A 20,808-nucleotide genomic window follows, 5' to 3' on the forward strand; every position below is an offset into this window, starting at 1 on the left:
GCTCCAGGCTCCGAGCCATCAGCCCAGAGCCTGACGCAGGGCTCGAACTCACGGACCGCGAGATTGTGACCTGGCTGAAGTCGGACGCTTAACCGACTGCGCCACCCAGGCGCCCCCAAAGACATATTTAGTAATTGAAAGGGATGAAAGGGGCTCCTGGGTGGCTCAGTCAGGTAAGTGGACTCGATCTCAGCTCAGGTCATGATCTCACAGTTTGGGAGTTCAAGCCCCGTGTCAGGCTCTGCTCTGGTGGCGCAGAGCCTGCTTGTGATTCTGTCTCTCCCTCTCTCTGCCCCTCCCCCAGTTCATGTGCGCATGTGCGCTCTCTCTGAAATTAAAAAAGGGGAAAAAAATTAAAGGGGATGTTCTTTTTTTTTTTAATTTTTAATGTTTTTATTTATTTTTGAGACAGAGAGAGACAGAGCATGAGCATGGGAGGGGCAGAGGGACAGTGAGACACAGAATCTTAAGCAGGCTCCAGGCTCTGAGCTGTCAGCACAGAGCCCAACGCTGGGCTTGAACTCACAGACTGTGAGATCACAACCTGAGCTGAAGTCGGACGCTTAACCGACTGAGCCACCCAGGCGCCCCCGAAGGGGATATTCTTAATAATTACACCAGGAAAGTAGGTACAAACCCAGAATTTCCCAGATATACCAAGATTTATAGTTACCCCACTTATATACCAGGAGTTTGAAGTTTCCAGTATAGTTGTGAACCCTTAGATGGTTTTAATCAGAAGAGTAAAATAATTTGATTTGCATTTCATAAGTGATCATTTTGGCTCCTTCTGAGATTGATCAATTTTAGAGACTGATAAAGTAATCCTGATACTTGCCTGATACTCCTAGAGCTAAAAAGAAAGTCACTAATTTGGATATACTTTGTAGACTTTGTTGACAAGACATGGATTGGATGTGTAAGGGCAAGGGAAAGAAGGAAGAAAAGTGACTGCTGGGCTTTTGGCTCCAGCCTCTGGTTGAATTATGACATCATGTGCTGATTTGGGGAAGACTGACAGAGGAATTGGTTTCAGAAAGTGGATGGCAATGAATGGAATCAGCAGTCTGGTTTTGACTATAATAAGTTTGAGATTCCTGTTAAAAACACAAGTGGAGATGTCAAAGGAGCGACTGGACTATACTCCCTTTTTTTACTCTGTTTAGAACAGCTTTTGGCAATGTCATATGTATCCTTAATAAAACAATTTAGAATGACACTCAGATATTCTATGAAAGTGATTTTTTACTCAACATCTTCAATTATATTTGGTTTTCACTATCTGGTGCTTGAAATTACTAACATTACCAATTGCCTTTCTAGGAAAGTATAGATCTGGGTGAAATCATGTTCTCCCTTTGTTATTTGCCAACTGCTGGACGTATGACATTGACAGTCATCAAGTGCAGAAATCTGAAGGCTATGGATATCACTGGGTCATCAGGTATGTACACAATTGGCCACTAGGTCAAGGGTACATTCTCAAATTCCAAATAAAATATTTCATATATACAGAACTATATGGCTATTGAATTATTGAGTTCATTTGTCTATAGTTCATTTGGACAAAGTACTCCAAATCACCTGTTTTATTTATATTATCATTTCACAATTTTTAAAAGATGTTATCAAATAGATTGACTATGAACTTGGATTTTTATTTTTTCTTTCTCTGCTGATCTAGTTCTTTCTCAAAAATTCATAATTTACCGGGGCACCTGGGTGGCTCAGTCGGTTAAGTGGCCGACTTCGGCTCAGGTCATGATCTCGCGGTCCGTGAGTTCGAGCCCCGCGTTGGGCTCTGTGCTGATGGCTCTGTGCTGATGGCTCGGAGCCTGGAGCCTGCTTCTGTTTCTGTGTCTCCCTCTCGCTGCCCCTCCCCCATTCACGCTCTGTCTCTCTCTGCCTTTCAAAAATGAATAAATGTTAAAAAAATTTAAAAAAAAAAATTCATAATTTACCAATCACTGCCCTACTTCTAACCAGTCAGTTGGCTTATAAAAGAAGATTCTTGGACTTCAAGCTTGCATTACCCTACAAGTATGAAAACACATTTAGACTTAATTTATCTCCCTCACCTGATCTATAGAGAAATAACAAGTTTCCAAGACCATCATGTGCATTTATTCTTACCACCTTTCTAAATAAGAATTGGGGCAACAGTAGGGACTGAAAGAAATAATAAAGTAACGAAATGCTTCTTGAAGTTTCTTAAGGATGTTCTTGGAGGAAATTTCTCTTATGCTAATTTTGATAAAGAGGTAAAGCCACACCATTCTCTTTTATCCCTTTGTTTATTTATATATATTTTTTTTTAAGTTTTTTTTATTTTTTTTTATTTTATTTTTTTCTCAACGTTTTTTATTTATTTTTGGGACAGAGAGAGACAGAGCATGAACGGGGGAGGGGCAGAGAGAGAGGGAGACACAGAATCTGAAACAGGCTCCAGGCTCCGAGCCATCAGCCCAGAGCCTGACGCAGGGCTCGAACTCACGGACTGCGAGATCGTGACCTGGCTGAAGTCGGACGCTTAACCGACTGCGCCACCCAGGCGCCCCAGTTTTTTTATTTTTGAAAGAGAGAGACAGAGCATGAGCAGGGGAGGAGCAGAGAGAGACAGAGACACAGAATCTGAAACAGGCTCCAGGCTCTGAGCTGTCAGCTCAGAGCCCAACGCAGGGCTCGAACTCACAAACCGTGAGATCATGACCTGAGCCAAAGCCAGATGCTCAACCGACTGAGCCACCCAAGCGCCCCTATCCCTTTGTTTAAATCACAACAGTCTGGAGGGTTATATGTTAACTAAATATGTGAACTCTGGCACAGGTCTATGAAGGGAAAAATGGTAAGGATAGAAGAGGGAGGTCAGTAAGCATGTGTTGAATTAAACAAATAAAAAATGGTAGTGGAGATACAGGAAAGGATGACCTAAGGAAACGAATCTATAACTTTATGGTTCTACAGAACAAAAAAAATAAACTAAATTTGCAACAAGCTTAAGGGATAGAGCTCCAGGATATACTAAGTGAATAATAATAATAATAATAATAAAAATAAAAAGTGAGGTGCAAAAATAAATACAAAAATCATGTTCCTTTCTGTGTAAGAATGGGGAACACTACAATATATATTTATGTTGTTAATATTTGCAAAAGAAATACCAAAGTGATACACAAAAACTAAACGGTGGAGAGAGAGGTATGGGAACAGATGGGAGGGAGACTTCCAATTGTAAATTTTTCTCTATCATCTTCACTTTTAAACTATTTTGTGAATTATGTTTTCATCTTTTTTAATTTGCAACACATAATTGATATATAAAGGTAGAAATAAAGTAAGTAAATTTCACATTTGTTTTGGTGAAAAAGTCTTGGGACAGTAAATGTTGAAGAACTGCAAATTATTGTTTATTCTACTCTTTCCACCATGTATCAAAAGAGATCAAATTTTGAGACAAGCAGACAGCATCAAAGTTATAATTAACTACAAGAGTACTTTTTGTTTATATGAAGCTTTTCATCAGAGGAGTGCATGCTCGGAGAACACCACCTCATTAATTCTCACAGGAGGCTTGTGAATCAACTAAGGAGCCAGTAAATTATCCTTGTCACTAGTAGAGAAATGTGGTCAGAGACATGATGGGGGTGGTGGAGGATAAATCATGCCTTGTTCCCATTGTTAATGAGAGGCCTAGGCCTGGGGGCTCATAGACCAAAGAGTATCAGAGAAGTGAGTTTCTTCCTTAGAACATACTTCCTATTAAAAAACTGAAAAATAAATGGGAAGCAGTCACTGAACATTACCATTTTACTTTGTTTTCCTTTGCATAGTCTATTTCTAGTCAGAACATATATTTTGCCCCTTGATGGAAATGCTTATGAAATATACACGTACATTTTTCTAGCGCTTAAAAGGTGTTCATTTGCTCAAATAAATTTATACTGCCATGATTTTGGCTTATTCTAAGGAAATGAGACGTGTTACTCCATAGATGGAAAGGAGAAAAAACAAGAATGAATGTAGAGCAGTCACGGATTTTCACCAGATAGCATTCTCACCCCAAGGCCAACACCCCCTCCCAAAACCACACCTGCTTCTCATAAAAAGGTACAAAAGTAAGGCTTTTACAGAAACTTTCATATGATTCTGCATAATTTTCTATAATACTGGACCAGTTTTTCTACTTAAGGTGGCAGAAGTAAGACTGGAGATGAGTCAGTGGGGGCAGAACTTGTTAACATTTATTTGACCCCTTTGGCCTATAAAAATATACTCCAACTAAATTTTTCTCTTCCAAGTCGGCATCACATAGGCAATGTCATATCAATAGGTTTCCTTAAGAACATCTTTAAACCAAATATTGCCTTTTTTTTATTGTATACTATTGTATAATACCAAATACAATGTAAATAAATATAAATACAATGTATTTAATGTATTTGTAGTGATCTCTTCTTCAATCTGAGCTCCTTAATCAAGCACCAACATGCTGACTGTAAAATTAAACTTCTAATTTTAGTACCTTTCCAACAATTGAGGAAATTCTAACTAATGTAGTTTTTGCTTTCTAATTTCTACTTATGGTATCATATATATACATATATATATACACATATATGATACAATATTGCTCTTCACAAATTTTACTCTTATCCTAAATCATTTGAAGGAAATTAACTTTAATGCAATTATTCTTACTTGTTAGGATTATATTCCCTAGAAATCACTTTTAACAAAATATGTCCTCAAATAGCTGTGACTAAAAGACACATTATAGTTCTGGACTGGCTCTTGATAAACTAGTAGGTTTTCTCTGTTGTATTAAAAATGAAATTAATTCTTTTCTGATTCTTTCAGGATAAATTCTTACATTTAAAGTAAGAAGTCATGGGGCGCCTGGGTGGCTCAGTCGGTTGAGTGTCCGACTTCCGCTCAGGTCATGATCTCACAGTTCGTGGGTTCGAGCCCCGCATTGGGCTCTGTGCTGACAGCTCAGAGCCTGGAGCCTGCTCCGGATTCTGTGTCTCCCTCTCTCTCTGCCCCTCCACTGCTTATGCTCTGTCTCTCTCTGTCTCAAAAATAAATAAAACATTAAAAAAAATTTTTAAATAAGAAGTCTTAGTCTATTGCCCAAAATAAGTCATTCGAATTTAAAACATAATACTACAAGGCTTACTATACTACTTTCCTTATTTAGTTACAGTTACCTACAGTTTGATTTATGTCTTGTACTATTACTTTCATTTTAATGAAATTACCTCACTACTCCTAGATCCTTATGTCAAAGTGTCTCTGATGTGTGAAGGTCGGAGATTAAAAAAGAGGAAAACAACGACGAAGAAAAACACTCTAAACCCTGTGTACAATGAGGCTATTATTTTCGATATCCCTCCAGAGAATGTGGACCAGGTCAGCCTCTCCATTGCAGTCATGGATTATGATAGGTATGTGTATTTCTCTCACTGAAGAACAGCCCTGTGTGGTCATATGTAGAGCAAATAGTTTTTCTGGTTATTTACTGCTACAACAACGGTTTTAATTTAAACTGGAAGAGGGAAAATTTATTCATTCAAAATTTATTTTTCCCATGTTATAATATTTCTTTTTTCTTTTCCAAAAGAAGTCATTCTTAAGTTGAAAGACAGGACACCTGGGGCTGGTGTAAGGGTGGTGCAGAAGTAGTATGGAACCCATTACACAAAACACTATTGTGATGTCCTTTTACAGTAACAACAGAAATTACAACCAATCAAGTTTGTTTTCCCAACGGGGCTGGAATATGAATTTAGTAATTCTTTTTTTTTTTAATTTTTTTTTTTAACGTTTATTTATTTTTGAGACAAAGAGAGACAGAGCATAAACAGGGGAGGGGCAGAGAGAGAGGGAGACACAGAATCTGAAACAGGCTCCAGGCTCTGAGCGGTCAGCACAGAGCCTGACGCGGGGCTCGAATCCACAGACCGTGAGATCATGACCTGAGCCAAAGTCGGACGCCCAACCGACCAAGCCACCCAGGCGCCCCTGAATTTAGTAATTCTTAACCAGCCTCTATCATTAACTGGCTGTGTGAAAGGGCAAATTATGTAATCTCTTTGGGATTCACTTTTCCCATTTGAAAGCCATTAGCATATTACAGGACCATTAACAGTGAGTATTAAGAGTGGAAGGTGAATAACGGCCGTAGGAAGACAGCCTTGATACCTTCACGTCACTCTTAAAACATGCTTTGTGGATAATTCTTCCAGCTCACACACTTTGAGTCACTTCTTTCACAAAATCAATGGCAAACTCCCAAGTGCACGTCTGAAGTTTCTTCCTGCTTTAGCTCCTACTTTATTCTCCCATTCTTGCCTGGTCTGAAATGTTACCTAGCTCTATGTACCCCATCCCACCCATGCTTCACAGCTTCACACACACACACACACACACACACACCCCTTTTAGAAAAGACAGTAGCACACAGACAGTGTCTTACAAAATTATCAGCACACAGACAGTGTCTTACTACATTTATTTTGTTCTAATATATTCAAAAAGAGTGCTCCATTTTATGGTATGATGAAAATAGTAGTAACCAGAACCCTGTAACCTAGAGAAATTGATATGCTATCCTCTGGCTCAGAGGAAATGAAGCACTAAAAAAATAAAATGTTTTATACCATCTATCTGCAATTAGTTTATATCACAGCTTATGGGGAAAAAATTTACTATTTATAGAGAGAGAAATCTTGAATTGGTTAAAATTTCAAACTCTAAAAATGTTGCAGTGTTTTCATTAGAAGCCCTTGTTCTGTTTTACCAAAAAATTACTCCTATTGATTTAGCACAGCAGTGACTGCAGGTAGATACAAGTGAGTGTTTGTCATGCAGACAGTTTTAGGGAAATGGATGCTAACAGTATAGAAAACAGAAAGATTTGAAAAATTATTCCTAAAAATACGCTTGTTTGCGAAACTTTATATGAAAGAACCACGATACTAAGCATTCATATCTACATCAATGACAGGAAGAAAGTAATGAAAAGATCTTAAAATTATCTCAAAAGTCTCCTTAGAGATGTCTGTCAAAATAACCCTATAGAAATGCCCTTAAATTACATTCCATTCTAGGAGCACCTGGGTGGCTCAGTTGGTTAAGCATCTCACTCTTGATTTGGGCTCAGGTCATGATCTCACAGTTAGTGGGTTTGAGCCCTGCATCGGGGTCTGTGCTGACAGTGCAGAACCTGCTTGGGATCCTCTCTGTCCCATCCTCTCTGCCCACCCCCTCAAATAAGTGAGCGCGTAAATAAATAAATAAATAAATAATAAATAAATAACATTTCATTCTTGCGCAACTTAGCACATGCACACTTGAGTCAACTGTCTTGATTCATACCCTGCCTCTGCCTCTTACTAAGTGAGTAGGGGTGGGTCCCTTAACTTCTCTGGGTGTTTACTTTCTTTATCTGTAAAATGAGATGACGATAATGATACTCATGGTCATGGTGTGAGAATTAAGTGAGTTAGTACATTTAAATTACTTACAACAGTGTCTGGCACATAATAAGCTCTCAGACATATTAACTATCATTGTTATTTTGATTTGTTGCTGTGAAAACAGGACAGGAATAGAAAATAGGAATGTTGTGCAGTGTGCTCTGGTGCCATGCAATAATAAATCAAATGCTGTAGTAGCCCTGCCCTGTTTAATTGTAGTATAAGCAGTAACATACGCTGACATATCACTTAGAGTCAATTAAATATGGTCATTTATACAAGAAAGTGGGTACTGACCTTTTGATAAGAAATCTAAGCATCATTATAAAACATTAAGCCTTGTGGAGAAAAAATGAGAGCTGATTTATGTCACTTAAAGTTGATAGTACTGCTTCCAAATTCAACAGTACAGGTAAGGAGCAGTGTTTCTCATTCTAGTTTATTGTGACATGTGCTCAAGTTACAGAGAACTAAAATGGTTTATGTGTGCTCCTTTTACAAATTCATATTTGAATGCTGATCTTGTGTAGTAAATTTTGTGTACTTAAGATTTTTAATTTGACCTAAAGTAGTTTAATCTGCAGAATCATTTAGAGCCCGTTACAAAATCCAGTGTTTAAATCATATGCTTGAAATTCTGCTAAGATGTATGAAACTCCATTTATCTTTGAATGTTGGAATGAAAGTGTGATATCCTCCGAATTGTAGGGTAGGACACAATGAGGTCATAGGAGTGTGTAGAACAGGACTGGACGCTGAGGGTCTTGGGCGAGACCACTGGAATGAAATGCTGGCCTATCACCGAAAACCAATAACACATTGGCACCCCTTGCTGGAGGTATGCTGTGATTCCCCGACATCTTCTCTCTCTCTCTCTCTCTCTCTCTCTCTTTTAATCTCTTTTGCTTAAATATTATTTATCTGCCAACATTTGTCTGAAATTTTATATATTCATCTATTTTTTTAAACAGAGACTGCTCTTACTTCTGTCCCACATATTCTATCATCCAGTATTCAGAGTTTTGTGTGCCTTGTTGTATTTTAGAAACCACTAAACTTTCTGCGTTTGATATTCCTTTGGACAGTAAGCTCATGAAAATTGCAAGACTGTCATTATCTTTACATAGCCTGGAAACTTCTATCAATGAGTAATAGAGCAAGCAAGTAAATTTATTGCTAACTGGAAACCGAATTTTGCTGCTTCTCTTTTGTGACAACAGCTACCTCACCTAAACATCCCAAGAATCCTTAAATAGAAGTACTATCTTCTAATACATCTGTGTAAAGGGACAGGTATATCTCCCAATACTCTGGTCAGGAAGTGAAAGTGCTCACAAGTATTTAGAATGTTGAGACATCAGCATGCCTGAGTTCAAAGCCTGGCTCTGCTTTTTGACTGTCTATTAGAGAACTTTGGACATGTTACTGTAACCTCTCTACATTTCTGCTGTTACTCTGTAACAGTAGTAAACTCAAAGAGTAAAACTAAATAAAATGCCAAATAGTAAGTGCTTAGCAGTCTGACATAATGTTAGCTCTGATTACAACTAACATTAATAGTTATATTAACCAGAAGTATCAATACCAGTTTCTATCAGGATTTTTAGGCTTTAAGTTACTTGTCAGTACTTGATACACTGAATGTTGCTAGATGAAATGACTTTCTTTCTCAAAGATGATTGCTGGAGCCTCTTGAAGAGTCACAAAGTAAGTCTTTTATGTGACCTGAGAGATAATGCAGGTTGACAAAACGTTGTGTGGTAGATGATGGAATTTATGCAATTTGATAAAAATAGTTACGACAGCCACATAGTAAATGAAAAATACTCTGCCCTATGTTCACCAGTAAGATTCTGCTTCTTATCTGGCACTAAGCCCTGGGTTGAATGAGAAAGGCAGCACAGTGTAATTAACTAAATGTCAGAGGGTCCAGGTTCCTTTCATCTTAGTCACAAAACTGTGACCTTGGCTGTTACTCAGGACATTATAGGGAAAATCTGATGAACCCTATATGAACAGTGCATGTTCAGGCAACAGAAGTGAACTGTTATCATAGATATCTGCTTATATATATTAATGCTCTTAATCTTTACCTCATTTCATTTCATATAAATCATAAAAGATACACATATACAAACAAAAATGCACATTCATGCAGCACTTTCCCTCAAAGTACAGACATGTGCATTCTAATTCAGCAAGTCTTGGGAAAGTTGTGTTTCATGTCAACAGTGTGTACTGTCTAAAGTATACTATACTTTTTATTATTTGATCACTATCCATTTTCCTGCTTCTCATCTTGTTTTTACTTAAAATTTGAAAAGTGAATATTAATTCTAAGAATCTAGACATGAAAGTAAAGTTTGCTGGGCAGAGAACCACACTGGAAAGTGATGTGGGTTCTAATCCTTGCTTCTCTGGCTGTCTAATCCTGAGCAAATCACTTATTCTATCTACAGCCGCATTCCTGCATATTTAATGAAAATAGAAATGCATGCCCCTCCAGACTTCACAAGAATTATGTAAGGAGAAAAGAGATAGTATGAGCAAAAACTTTTCACTAATAACAGGATAGGGTTTGTGTGACCCAAGGTATATTATAATTACTTGTAAGTGTTTAATAAGCAGCTCTACATTTATCTGGTGAAGGGGAGCTATGGAATAGGCATCTGTTTGTGTCTCAGGACATGTGAACACTTTTCAGTCATTGTAGGACATACAGGAAGAACAAGCTACAATCTGGGCATCAGAAGAAGATCCCTGATATTTTTCTAGCAGCTGAGTATCAGAGGACAAATGGGACTAAAGACTATGTAAATATACTTTCTCCAGCAAGTAGCTCCTTTTTTCCAACTCCTGCACCTACATTCATTGGTCAAACAGAACATATGGACTAGAGACCTAAGAACTGGCTGGATTTTGCATTTTGGGAAAGTGGTGAGTGTATAACTATGTCTTTTGTTGCCAGAGGAGGGATTAAAATAATAAAGGAACAATTACTCGAAAACAGGGTAAGTTGGCGGGACAGAGACTAAAGCATCATTTAGAAAATCTGGCTACTTCTACCTAAATAATCAAAAGTTTATCCTGTTGTAATTGAACTTTTTAAATACATGTAATATTTAAGAACCATGAGAAATTATTCTTCAACCCCCATGGCTCCCATTTGCCAAAGTCAGTCCCTGTTGTTTCGTTAATGACCCTGATAAAAATCACCTCCTGCCTTAGAACAAGTGCAATGCGGTCTCTTGTGCCTTGAGCCTTCTTGCGCTTACCTAGCAAGTGTCCTCCACTATCACAAACCATTAATTATTTTGCAGTGAGAACATTCATAGAATGTGAAATGAATCTCTAGTCATGAATAATTGTGTGTACAGTGTTGGTCTGCATGCCATTTTGTACCATGCTGTGTCTACATCTCCGTGAGATGTCTGTGCCCCATCGTGCTGCCTGAGAAGGTGAGTTCTGGAGGGTGGGGGTATTTATGTATATCTTCTCCTCAGAGACTGCATATCATGGGTGAATATTCACTATTAAAGGTAACAACAGGGGCACCCTGGTGGCTCAGTTGGTTGAGCATCTGATTCTTGGTTTCAGCTCAGGTCATGATCTCACAGTTCGTGGGTTTGAGCCTTGCATCAGGTTCTGTGCTGACAGTGCAGAGCCTGTTTGGGATTCTCTGTCTCCCTCTCTCTCTGGCCCCTCCCTGCTCATGCTTTCTCTCACTCAAAAAATAAATATACATTTTTTTAAGAGACAGCAACAACTACCCACTCTGTTATTTTTTTGCACTAGATCATGCATTATGAAATTATTGTCTTTCAGTTACCTGGCCGGGCAACCAGTTTTGATAGTCAAGGATCCTGTCCATCTCCCAAACCACCTTCCACACCATAATGCCTCCAGAATAAAGACCATTTTAATAAGGACCCAGGACCATGTGCTCATCAGATCAGAAAAAGAGTGGAAGGTTTGATTTCCTCATTTAAAATATATCCTGATAATGAACAAACTTGATGTACAATTTTTCATTTGCTTTTTTTTTTGTCCCTTCTTTGACTTTGGACATCTTAATATGTTTTACTTGAATACAAACAGTCCTTACTTTCATAAGGCATTTTATTCTTCATTTCATATACCTATTAGCACAAAGGTGTTTTAATAAGTTGCAATTCTTTGCATAAGAAATACATTCTTTTAAAAGAATCCATACTTATCTAAAATTAAATATAGTTTATGCTGCTATTGTATAAAGTAGCACATGTCACTTATGTATGGTTTTGATTTTGTTACAATGTTTATCTCTAGTCCCACAGATGGTTCCATATAGACTTTAATGGAAATTTTGAGCTTAAACAGCATTAAATCCTTAAACAATCAAATTAATGTTACTTATCTGATCATATATTCTTTCAATCTCAGAAAATTAGGTCCTTAGTGAGGTTTGGCTCAGCTAAACTCAAAACTTTGTCTCTCAAGCTCATTCTTTGAAGCATACACGTAAAGCTGTAATTTAAAGAACAATTTTGAATTAAACTTAAGGAGTAATATTTAGTAGCTGGAAAATGGAGGTTGAGCCATTTGGGCTACCATTTTATACTGTCTTAATGTTACAGTGGTTCAAACATCTGTTGAACTGTTTAACTGATATTTTCAAAATTCTAATAATCTTTATCTCAAATGTAGCGTTAGTATTCCTAAGTCAATAGAATGAGAAGTCATTTATTTTTTAAGTGTTTGTAAAGTTCTCAAGTACTGTGACCTGTATATTTTATGACATAAAGGTATTACACAGATCCTGTATTTCTGATAGAACATACTACACCAAAGGTACAATAAAATGTCTGTGCTTATTGTCAATTAGATTGTACATAGTAATGGTGACTTTTAAACCCAATCAGAAACTAATCACTAGAACTGGGTATTTTCCTAAAGAATGGATGACTTATTTTTCAGAAAATTCTATACATATACCATAAATAACATAACTTCCACATTTAATAGAAATAAAAATAATTCTAAAGGCCCAGACCCACAATCCTTTCATGAAAGGTATTTGCCTTCATAAGGATCAAGGATCAGGCCAGGAGTTGTAAAAACTATGCAAATGTTTTTACATGACAGAACTTTCTTTTAAATCAGGTCAACTTTTTATTGTCTCATTTCTGGACCCTATCTGAAGGTATCCATATTGAATGACCTCAACCGTATTTTTGAGATATATGCAATGGATAGTGCATATTTCAAAGCTATCTCAAGATAGGAGGTTAAAAGAACAAAAAAGGCAAGAAAAATCTGTATTTAGAATGTAAAAACACATTATCAGAATGAGAAAATTTTATCAGTAGTTATAAAATTTTGATTTTAGTAGAATCCCTTATTTCTACATGTTAAAAAAAAATTTAAGCTGTGAAATTTTGATCATGGCATCTCTCATCTGATGGCATTACTGTTAATCAAGATGTAAATATTTTACACATTAACATTTTAAAGGCAAACACAATTCCCTAAAACTTTTCAGAAATGCCTGTATCTTCCTAACAAAAGAAATTATTTCTAGCTAATATTAGCTGATAAAAAATAACAGAAGGAACTTGTTTGAAAATAATTGTCTACCTTATGAAGTTTAGAAGAACCATTTGCTATACACAGAATGACTGAAGATGATCCTTCAATTTTGGAAATCTTTGTTTCACTAGGAAATAAAAATTGTCAAATGGGAAGACAAGCGATACTCAATAAAATAACATTTTTGCTGACAGATGTTTTATTAGTAGATATAGCTGCAGCCTATAAGTAATTAGCGACTGTATTTCCTTATATCTCCTATAATAATTATTTTCATCTGAAAACATATTTTAAGGGACTTTTTATGCATTCTTAGGAGCTCCTGCTTTTCTTTGCCTCCTATGGAGAAAAAGCCAATGCTTGTGATGAAAACAACACAAACCTGCCAAACAGGAGACTTTACTATGGGGATTATAGATAAAATCTGTTTTTAGGGTAGTTTTTAAAAACTGTTTCCTAGGGATTAGAATAAACCCATCATGCCAAGTATTTGTTAATCCTGTGAGACAGATGAAAAGAAACTTTACCACAGCTCATCTTTCATGCAACGCATGAGGGACGTTTACCCTCCTATTCATAAAGCGTGATCATTGAAAATAATACGTCTTGTTGCAAAAACATAATCCTACCACTTTCAACACAACACACCCTCATTCTACACAGCCACACACCGATTCAAACTGATCCTCCTTCTGCTTGTAATTGAAGATGGAATGTTTTGAATTTCAGTATTTAAAATTAACATTTTAATGACAACACTGACCCATTATGAAGTTGCAATTTGGGTATATAATGAACACCTAATTTCAGGGACTTATTCAGGGACTTGTCCAACATAAGTCTAGGAAAAGGGAGCAAGTGTTGATTCATTTTGTAACACTGATTTTCTTTTTGGTTTTTAATTTAATTTAATTTATTTTATTTTATTTTATTTACTTGTGTATTTTACCTGATTCTCTAAATAATCAGGGGAATGAGGAAATTGAATATGAAAGAACATTAATGTTTGTGGAGTCTACAGTCTTCTCACCAAAATCTGAACGGACAATTCTTTTTACACTAGTTTCTTAATATTTTTCATGACAATTTTAATCTTCTTTGTAAGGCTAGCCCTGTTTCTGATACTTTGTTTTACATGTAAAAACTCATGATACGAATGCATTCACAGTTCAGTAAAAACTATCATTACGACTATGTCAGGGAACTAGAGACGGAACGCAGAGCCAAGCATCCACTTTCTCATGCAGTTTTGGCGAATGTGCGTGTGTTCTAGTTACTGCAGGGAGATCACAGTTGATCAAAACTGACTCAGGTTTTAGATAAAAGCAAATATATTTGAACCTATTTGGTTATGATACTTGTCATTTCCACCTTGTTTATTCTCCTATAATTTTTATTATTTTAAGATTTTGCAGACTCAATAAAGAACAATCTCGTAAGACTTTACCTTAATGATGAGTTCCTTTAAAAATGAAAAAAGCTAAATTTTCACTCCCTTCTCAACTTCTGCTGTCCATAAAACAAAATATAACTTATTTCAGAATGGGTTATCCAAAGAGCTGAAGGCTATTGCAAACAAAGGGATACAAAATCTTAACTTTGAACACATAGTCATTTCTTTACCTCTTTAAGGAGCACTTGATGTCATCTAAGTGCAGTACGTATAGTTTCATGGAATGGCATTCCATTTTTGCCACCTTAATTGTGATTATTACCAGGTAACTTGACTACCTGAGAATTAAGACAAAAAACAAAATAGACTTGATAAGGATTTCAGAAAGTCATTCAGCCTCCACTAAATCTAAAGACAATGTAGAGATCTGTTTTAGTCACAACTTGTTCTTGCAGCAGCTCTGGTTATCCTGATGTACTTCAGTTGATCTAAACTTTCATAGATTTTAGGCTAAGAATTTATTGCTGCCAATAAGAGATGATGCAGAAGTATGCAAAGTAAAGTAATTTAAAGTTAAAATCTACATGGGGCACCTGGGTGGCTCAGTCAGTTAAGCATCTGACTTCAGCTCAGGTCATGATCTCGTGGTTTGTGGGTTCAAGCCCCGTGTTGGGCTCTGTGCTGACAGCTCAGAGCCTGGTGCCTGCTTCGGATTCTTTGTCTCCCTCTCTTTCTGCCCTTCTCCCACTCCTCTGTCTCTCAAAAATAAATAAATGTTAAAAAAAAGTTTTAAGTTAAAATCTATGTAACTAAATGGTAGTTAAACACAGATGTTAAAGCACATGGAAATAAAGATTTTGAATGCAAAATCAAAATCTTCTTTGTACTTTTAACTTTTGGTGGAATACAAATCTTCTAATACTGTCCAAAAAAATTCATGACACAGAATTTTAATAGTTCCTCAGTGACATGGCTCAGGATATGATTCATCTGAACCTACTAAGACCCATTCTTCAAAAGAAAATAGTGAGTTTATACTTTACATAGGAAACAGAGCTGATTAAACTAAATTCTGTTTCCAATGTATTACTTAGTGATGCTCTTTAACGTAAGAATTTTCTATTTCATTAAAATGCTTTTCCTATATTAACTCAATTTTATGTTAATTACAGTGAATAATAATTTAATAAAAGACGCATTGATAATACTTGTCATCCACCATTAACAGTTAACCAAAAAGATGTGTATTTGAACAGTGGCAGTAAAGTAATATTCAGCTCAAGTGTTTTCTCATCAGAGTAAAAAGGTGTTTTTTTCATTTTCACCCTGCTCATCATGAAGGTGGGTAACCAGGGTTTGATTTGATGGCATGACAATACCATGGTATAGAAACTTCAAAAAGAAAGAACTAAATTAAGGACTGCAATGAGGCTTAAGTTATTGCATGCAAACATTTTGAATACCAGAAATGGTGTTTGAAAAAATAAGTAGGTGTTTAAGAGAAAAGATAGGCTTCTTTATGCTTGAGATGATTTAAATACACTCCTACAAGGAGGAATTGATTAGAGTAATTCTATTTTTATCTATATTGAAATACTGGAAATGACTAACTATTGATAGATCTATTGATAGATACAGTATCTATCTATTGATAGATACAGATGGCACTTGATGTGGAATTGTTTTCATCTCCAACTGACAATAATTGCTTCTAAGCTCACCTGGGTATAAGAACTCTCTCCGAAGAACAAACTATGCCTGATCTTATGAAAGCATAAAAAAATATGTCATTTTCTTTAGCAATTTTGTTGTGATTTACATCAACTGTGCACAGAATCCCTATTTACTGTACAGGGTGGTGGATTTTAATTATTCAACTTCATATTTTTGTTCCCTCAAAAACAATTTAATGGATAATGAGGCATATTATAAAAATGAATGAAAAATTCTTAGAGAAGTAAGTCTCAATGTTGGAAGGTTAATGCAGATTTTTGTTTTTGTTATATATTTCAAAAAAATTTTTTTTATTTTTTTTATTTTCCCAGTCCAAACATCAATACAGAGTTTGGCTATGATTTTGCTATAGAATAAAATTTGTGAACCAAAAACAACAGAACACTATAATCACCAAGGCTAGCTAAAGAATCGTTCTTTATAAAAATTGAATGATTTATTCTATTTGTATCTATATAGATCATTTTGTGGGTTTATTCTTTTCCTTAAAAAGACATTTTAAGCCTTCCACTTACTTTTTTAGATTTATATTCAAGTTAGTTAACATACAGTGTAGTCTTAGCTTCAGGGTAGAACCCAGTGGGGCACCTGGGTGGTTCAGTGGGTTAAGCATCCAACTTTGGCGTAGGTCATGATCTCGCAGTCTGGTCCGTGAGTTCAAGCCCTGCGTCAGGCTCTCTGCTGACAGCTCGGAGCCTGAAACCTGCTTTGGATTTTGTGTCTCCCTCTCTCTCTACCCCTCCCTCCCCCTCTCTCTCTCCCAAAAATAAATAAACATTAAAAAAAAAGGTATTTTAAAAAAAGGAGTAAAACTCAGCAATTCATCTCTTACCTAACACCCAATGCTCATCCCGAAAAGTACCATCCTTAAGGCCTGTCGCCCATTTAACCCACCCTCCCCACCCACCCCTTAAGCTGCCCATTTAAAAGACACAGGAATCTCCATTAGGAATAGCTTCATTAATTCTATCCCTATATAAGAAAGAAGCAGATAAGCCAACTTGAATATACAACACATTTGCATTTATAGTTTTTTTATAAACAAAAAGTCCAACACAGTTCATGTCATTTGCATCAACTTTTTACTGACCCTTCCACCTGAGAGAAGTGATGGGGTTCATCTGCAAAATATGGGTAAGTTATGGAACACAGTGAGTGAGACTGTCTTTCAGAATGAAGAATTGAGAGGTCAAAATAGAAAAGAACCAACTCACATTTTAAATGTGATGACTCCACTAATGAATAGTCCAAGATATTTGCCAATTATTCTCAACTGCCAGAAAACATAATTTTTTTCAATGCACACATGATATTGAATAATTTAGATCCATCATATTTGATCTTTTTTTGGTATCCTTCAGTCATTGTTCATAAGGTGACTTTTTAACTGAAGTTTGTGATGTAATACGTAGCCATTGTTCAAATCAATATCTTTGACTTCTGCATTATAGAACAGAAATTTTAAAATCTTTTGAAATTCGTGTTTCGGGTTTTTGTACATGGTAACCAGCCAATTGTGAAACTTGACTGCATATAATTGTATTACTTAGAACAAATATTTTGCAACCACCTTTAAAAGATGTTACACATTTCAGTATTTTTACAATGTCTTCTTTAGAATGTGTGAATATTTGTCAGGTTCAGATGAATTATGTAACAATGAAACCTCAAGCTGTTATGAAGTGTACAGTTTATGATTACTTTTGTAAAAGAAAATGGAAAAGCACTTGAAATATAATTTTACTGTTTCCTATGTATTTTGAAAAATAAATAAAGTGATTATAAATTATTTTTGTTTGTCCTCAAAGAAAATACCTTTTTCAGATTTCATTGTGAGACCTTTCCTTTGATAAAATTTTCTTTAGCAGTCATTATTTTTGGCACTCCAAAGAAAGCAGTGTAATTTATTTATCAATAATTCACTAACTCAAGCAACTGAATATACCTTAAAAATCTCAATACACACAAATTTTTCTTTCACAAAACTAGTAATGTACAGTCCTAGATTATTTCCATTGAGGAGTAAGGAAATAATCATTACCTGAGTGTTAAAGAGGTAAATACTAACACATATTAGCTACGTTTGTTTCACATGCAAAAAAAAAAAAAAAAAAAATCCCCATAAATAGAAAGTGATCTAGCTGCTGGAGTATACCTATTATTTTGTTCATTTGTTCATTTTGTTTTTCCTCAGATTTTCAAAAATATTTTCATAAGGAACAACATAGGTGTTGCATCTAGTTTTAGGTGGTCAACAGAGCACTTGACTCAAAAGGAAATCATGATCAATGATAAACTGGATGTTCTATACTAGAATCATTGTTCAAAAAAAGAACCAGCTCATAAGAAGCAGCAAGTAAATCAATCTATGCCTCTGGATAGAATGTAGGATAAAGAGTTAGTGATGTGACCTGTCTGGCCTTGCTTAAGTTTCTACACCCAAAAGTGTGTGGAGCCCAAATGAAATCTAAGTTGCTTCTGAAAAGAACAAATGGCTTTTTCTTTGTTAGTATTTCCAAATATCTCCCCAACAAATGTTTAGATTTCTATTCACATTGATTTAAAATTTAATTTCCACTAACAATATACGATAGTTTCTAAGTACTCTAGTCAGTACTTGTGGTGTTATTAGAATCTTTGCCAATTTTTTTTAATCTTTGCCAATTTGAACATGACAAAAATGATATCTCTTCAATGTTTTCTTATTTCTTTTTTTTCTAGTGGTATTGATCACTTTTCATAGGTATTATTTGAAAATCTGGATTTCATTAAGATTTTCCCCATACTCTTCCTTATTGATTTTCAGATATTGTTATCCCATTTTTAAAAATTTTAATTTTATTTATTTGTGAGAGAGAGAGAGGGTATGAGTGAGCAAGGGGAAGAGAGAGAGGGAGAGAGAATCCCACGCAGGCTCTGCACTGTCAGCGTGGAGCCAGAAGAGGGGCTGGAGCTCACCCAATGCGAGGCTCAAACTCATGAACCATGACATCGTGACCCGAGCCGAAGTCGGGCACTTAACTGACTGAGCCACCCAGGTGGCTATTATCCCTATTATCCCATTTTTTTAAATGCAGACAAATTTTTCATTTGATCACATGTTAAACATACCTCCATTCTGCTAACCACAAGGTATAATAATTAGGTTATAATCAGAAAAGCAATTTATATAATATATATGATTAAAAATAATATACATTAAAAAATATATGTGAGAAACATAAAGCAAAGTGCAATCAAAAGCTATCCTCTCTGAAAAGCATGAGTTGTTATTTGACAATTTGGGCTGTCACCACCTGTGTATCTGAAAGAATTTAAAAGCATTCAATTCATTAATAAGCAATTAAAAATTCATTTATGTGCTAGATTTGAGCAGTTTTGATTCTATCCACTCTCAGAAAATATACAACAGGACTATATACCCATCAATATCTACAGAGAATAAAGCCAAATATCTGAACAGTAACCACAAATAGGACACCTGACAGTTTCTGGTTTTTTAACCCACTTTTCCTCCAAATGGAAAAATCACCAAAAGTTCCAAATAGGAGTATAAATTATGTGAACAGAATCAGTTCCCACTGTGAATGCACTTAGTGAATCTAATTGTCAGCTTGTATGCACTTTCATGAGCAATTTTTTTTTTTAAATTTCAGGACAAATATGACAGAAAATTTTATCCTAAATGGGAAGCTATGCCTGAGTGAGCGGCAGGAAATCAAACCAGAAAGTAAAGGAACTAATACATAAAAATCATACCGAGAACACAAAACACAAACAAGCCACCCAATTGCACAGCTCCTGAGGGCATTGATCATACCGTAGTCTATGGAAGTGGTGCCTCTAGGAGTACAAAAATCTAACCAACTCAGTGAACAGCAATGGAGAAGCAGTGCTAAAAGCTATAGAGTTACTTCAACCAGAAACTGTAATTGAAAGCGAGGGTCAAGGATTAAGAGAGAGTTTTTTGGTTTTGTCTTGTTTTAAATTGGGCATATTGCCTAAAACATACAGCTCATGTATAATGCACCAAGCAGTGTGCTCTATCTTAGCCCTAATCTACACAAAATCCCTATGAAGTATTACTGTGACCATTTTTGAATGGAGAAATTGAGGTTCACATCAATTATGTAGACATACATACATTGAATGGTAGAACTACAGCTATGAACACATGGTTAAATCATTCCGAAGTCTGGGCTTTTATTCTCTATGTGTCATGAAATATAAAAACTAACATTTATGCAAATTAAAAAATGTTTAACATACGCTGTTTCTTTTCTTTTTTTTTTTCACTTATGCTGTTTCTTGATCATTACCACAAGGCGTGTGGGTTTTATCACTCCCATTTTACAGAGATGGTGCCTGATTGAGAGAGGTTAAATGAAAGCTCAAGTTCACATAGTAGGTGGTGGGACTGGGCCACAAATCTAGGTCTTTGGCCCTCAAACTTCATGCACAATTTATTACCTGATGCTTTTTCAGCAGAACACAACACTAAACATGCTATGAAACAAAAGAGTACTTATTGGGTTTTTGCCTCTGTAGATAAATCACCAAGATGAAAGATGTATAAACTTCATTGACTTTTACTTTACTCATCTATAAACTGAGATGAGTTGTGTCTGTCCGATC

At 35.8% G+C, this 20,808-nt stretch overlaps 1 protein-coding gene across 3 annotated transcripts in view; it reads left to right on the top strand.

The window, feature by feature from the left end:
- Window positions 1-13,483, top strand: part of SYT10 (synaptotagmin 10) — a 67,872-nt gene extending 54,389 nt beyond the window's left edge. Inside the window, exons 4-8 of one of the 3 annotated variants that reach the window (XR_002080804.2) lie at window positions 1,324-1,444; window positions 5,273-5,444; window positions 8,187-8,316; window positions 10,183-10,936; window positions 11,304-11,413. Coding sequence is in view for 2 of the 3 variants with exons in the window: in XM_019452431.2 (XP_019307976.1) it covers window positions 1,324-1,444; window positions 5,273-5,444; window positions 8,187-8,316; window positions 11,304-11,375 (495 nt within the window). In the remaining variant the exon portion in view is untranslated. Of the gene's footprint in view, window positions 1-1,323; window positions 1,445-5,272; window positions 5,445-8,186; window positions 8,317-10,182; window positions 10,937-11,303 lie in introns of all 3 variants that reach the window. The other 2 variants (XM_019452431.2, XM_019452432.2) reach the window with 2 other exon arrangements.
- The last annotated feature ends 7,325 nt before the right edge of the window (window positions 13,484-20,808 follow it).

The sequence above is a fragment of the Panthera pardus genome, unplaced genomic scaffold (genome assembly GCF_024362965.1).
Source record: "Panthera pardus isolate Hobbes unplaced genomic scaffold, ASM2436296v1 HiC_scaffold_6, whole genome shotgun sequence".
Classification (NCBI taxonomy): domain Eukaryota; kingdom Metazoa; phylum Chordata; class Mammalia; order Carnivora; family Felidae; genus Panthera; species Panthera pardus.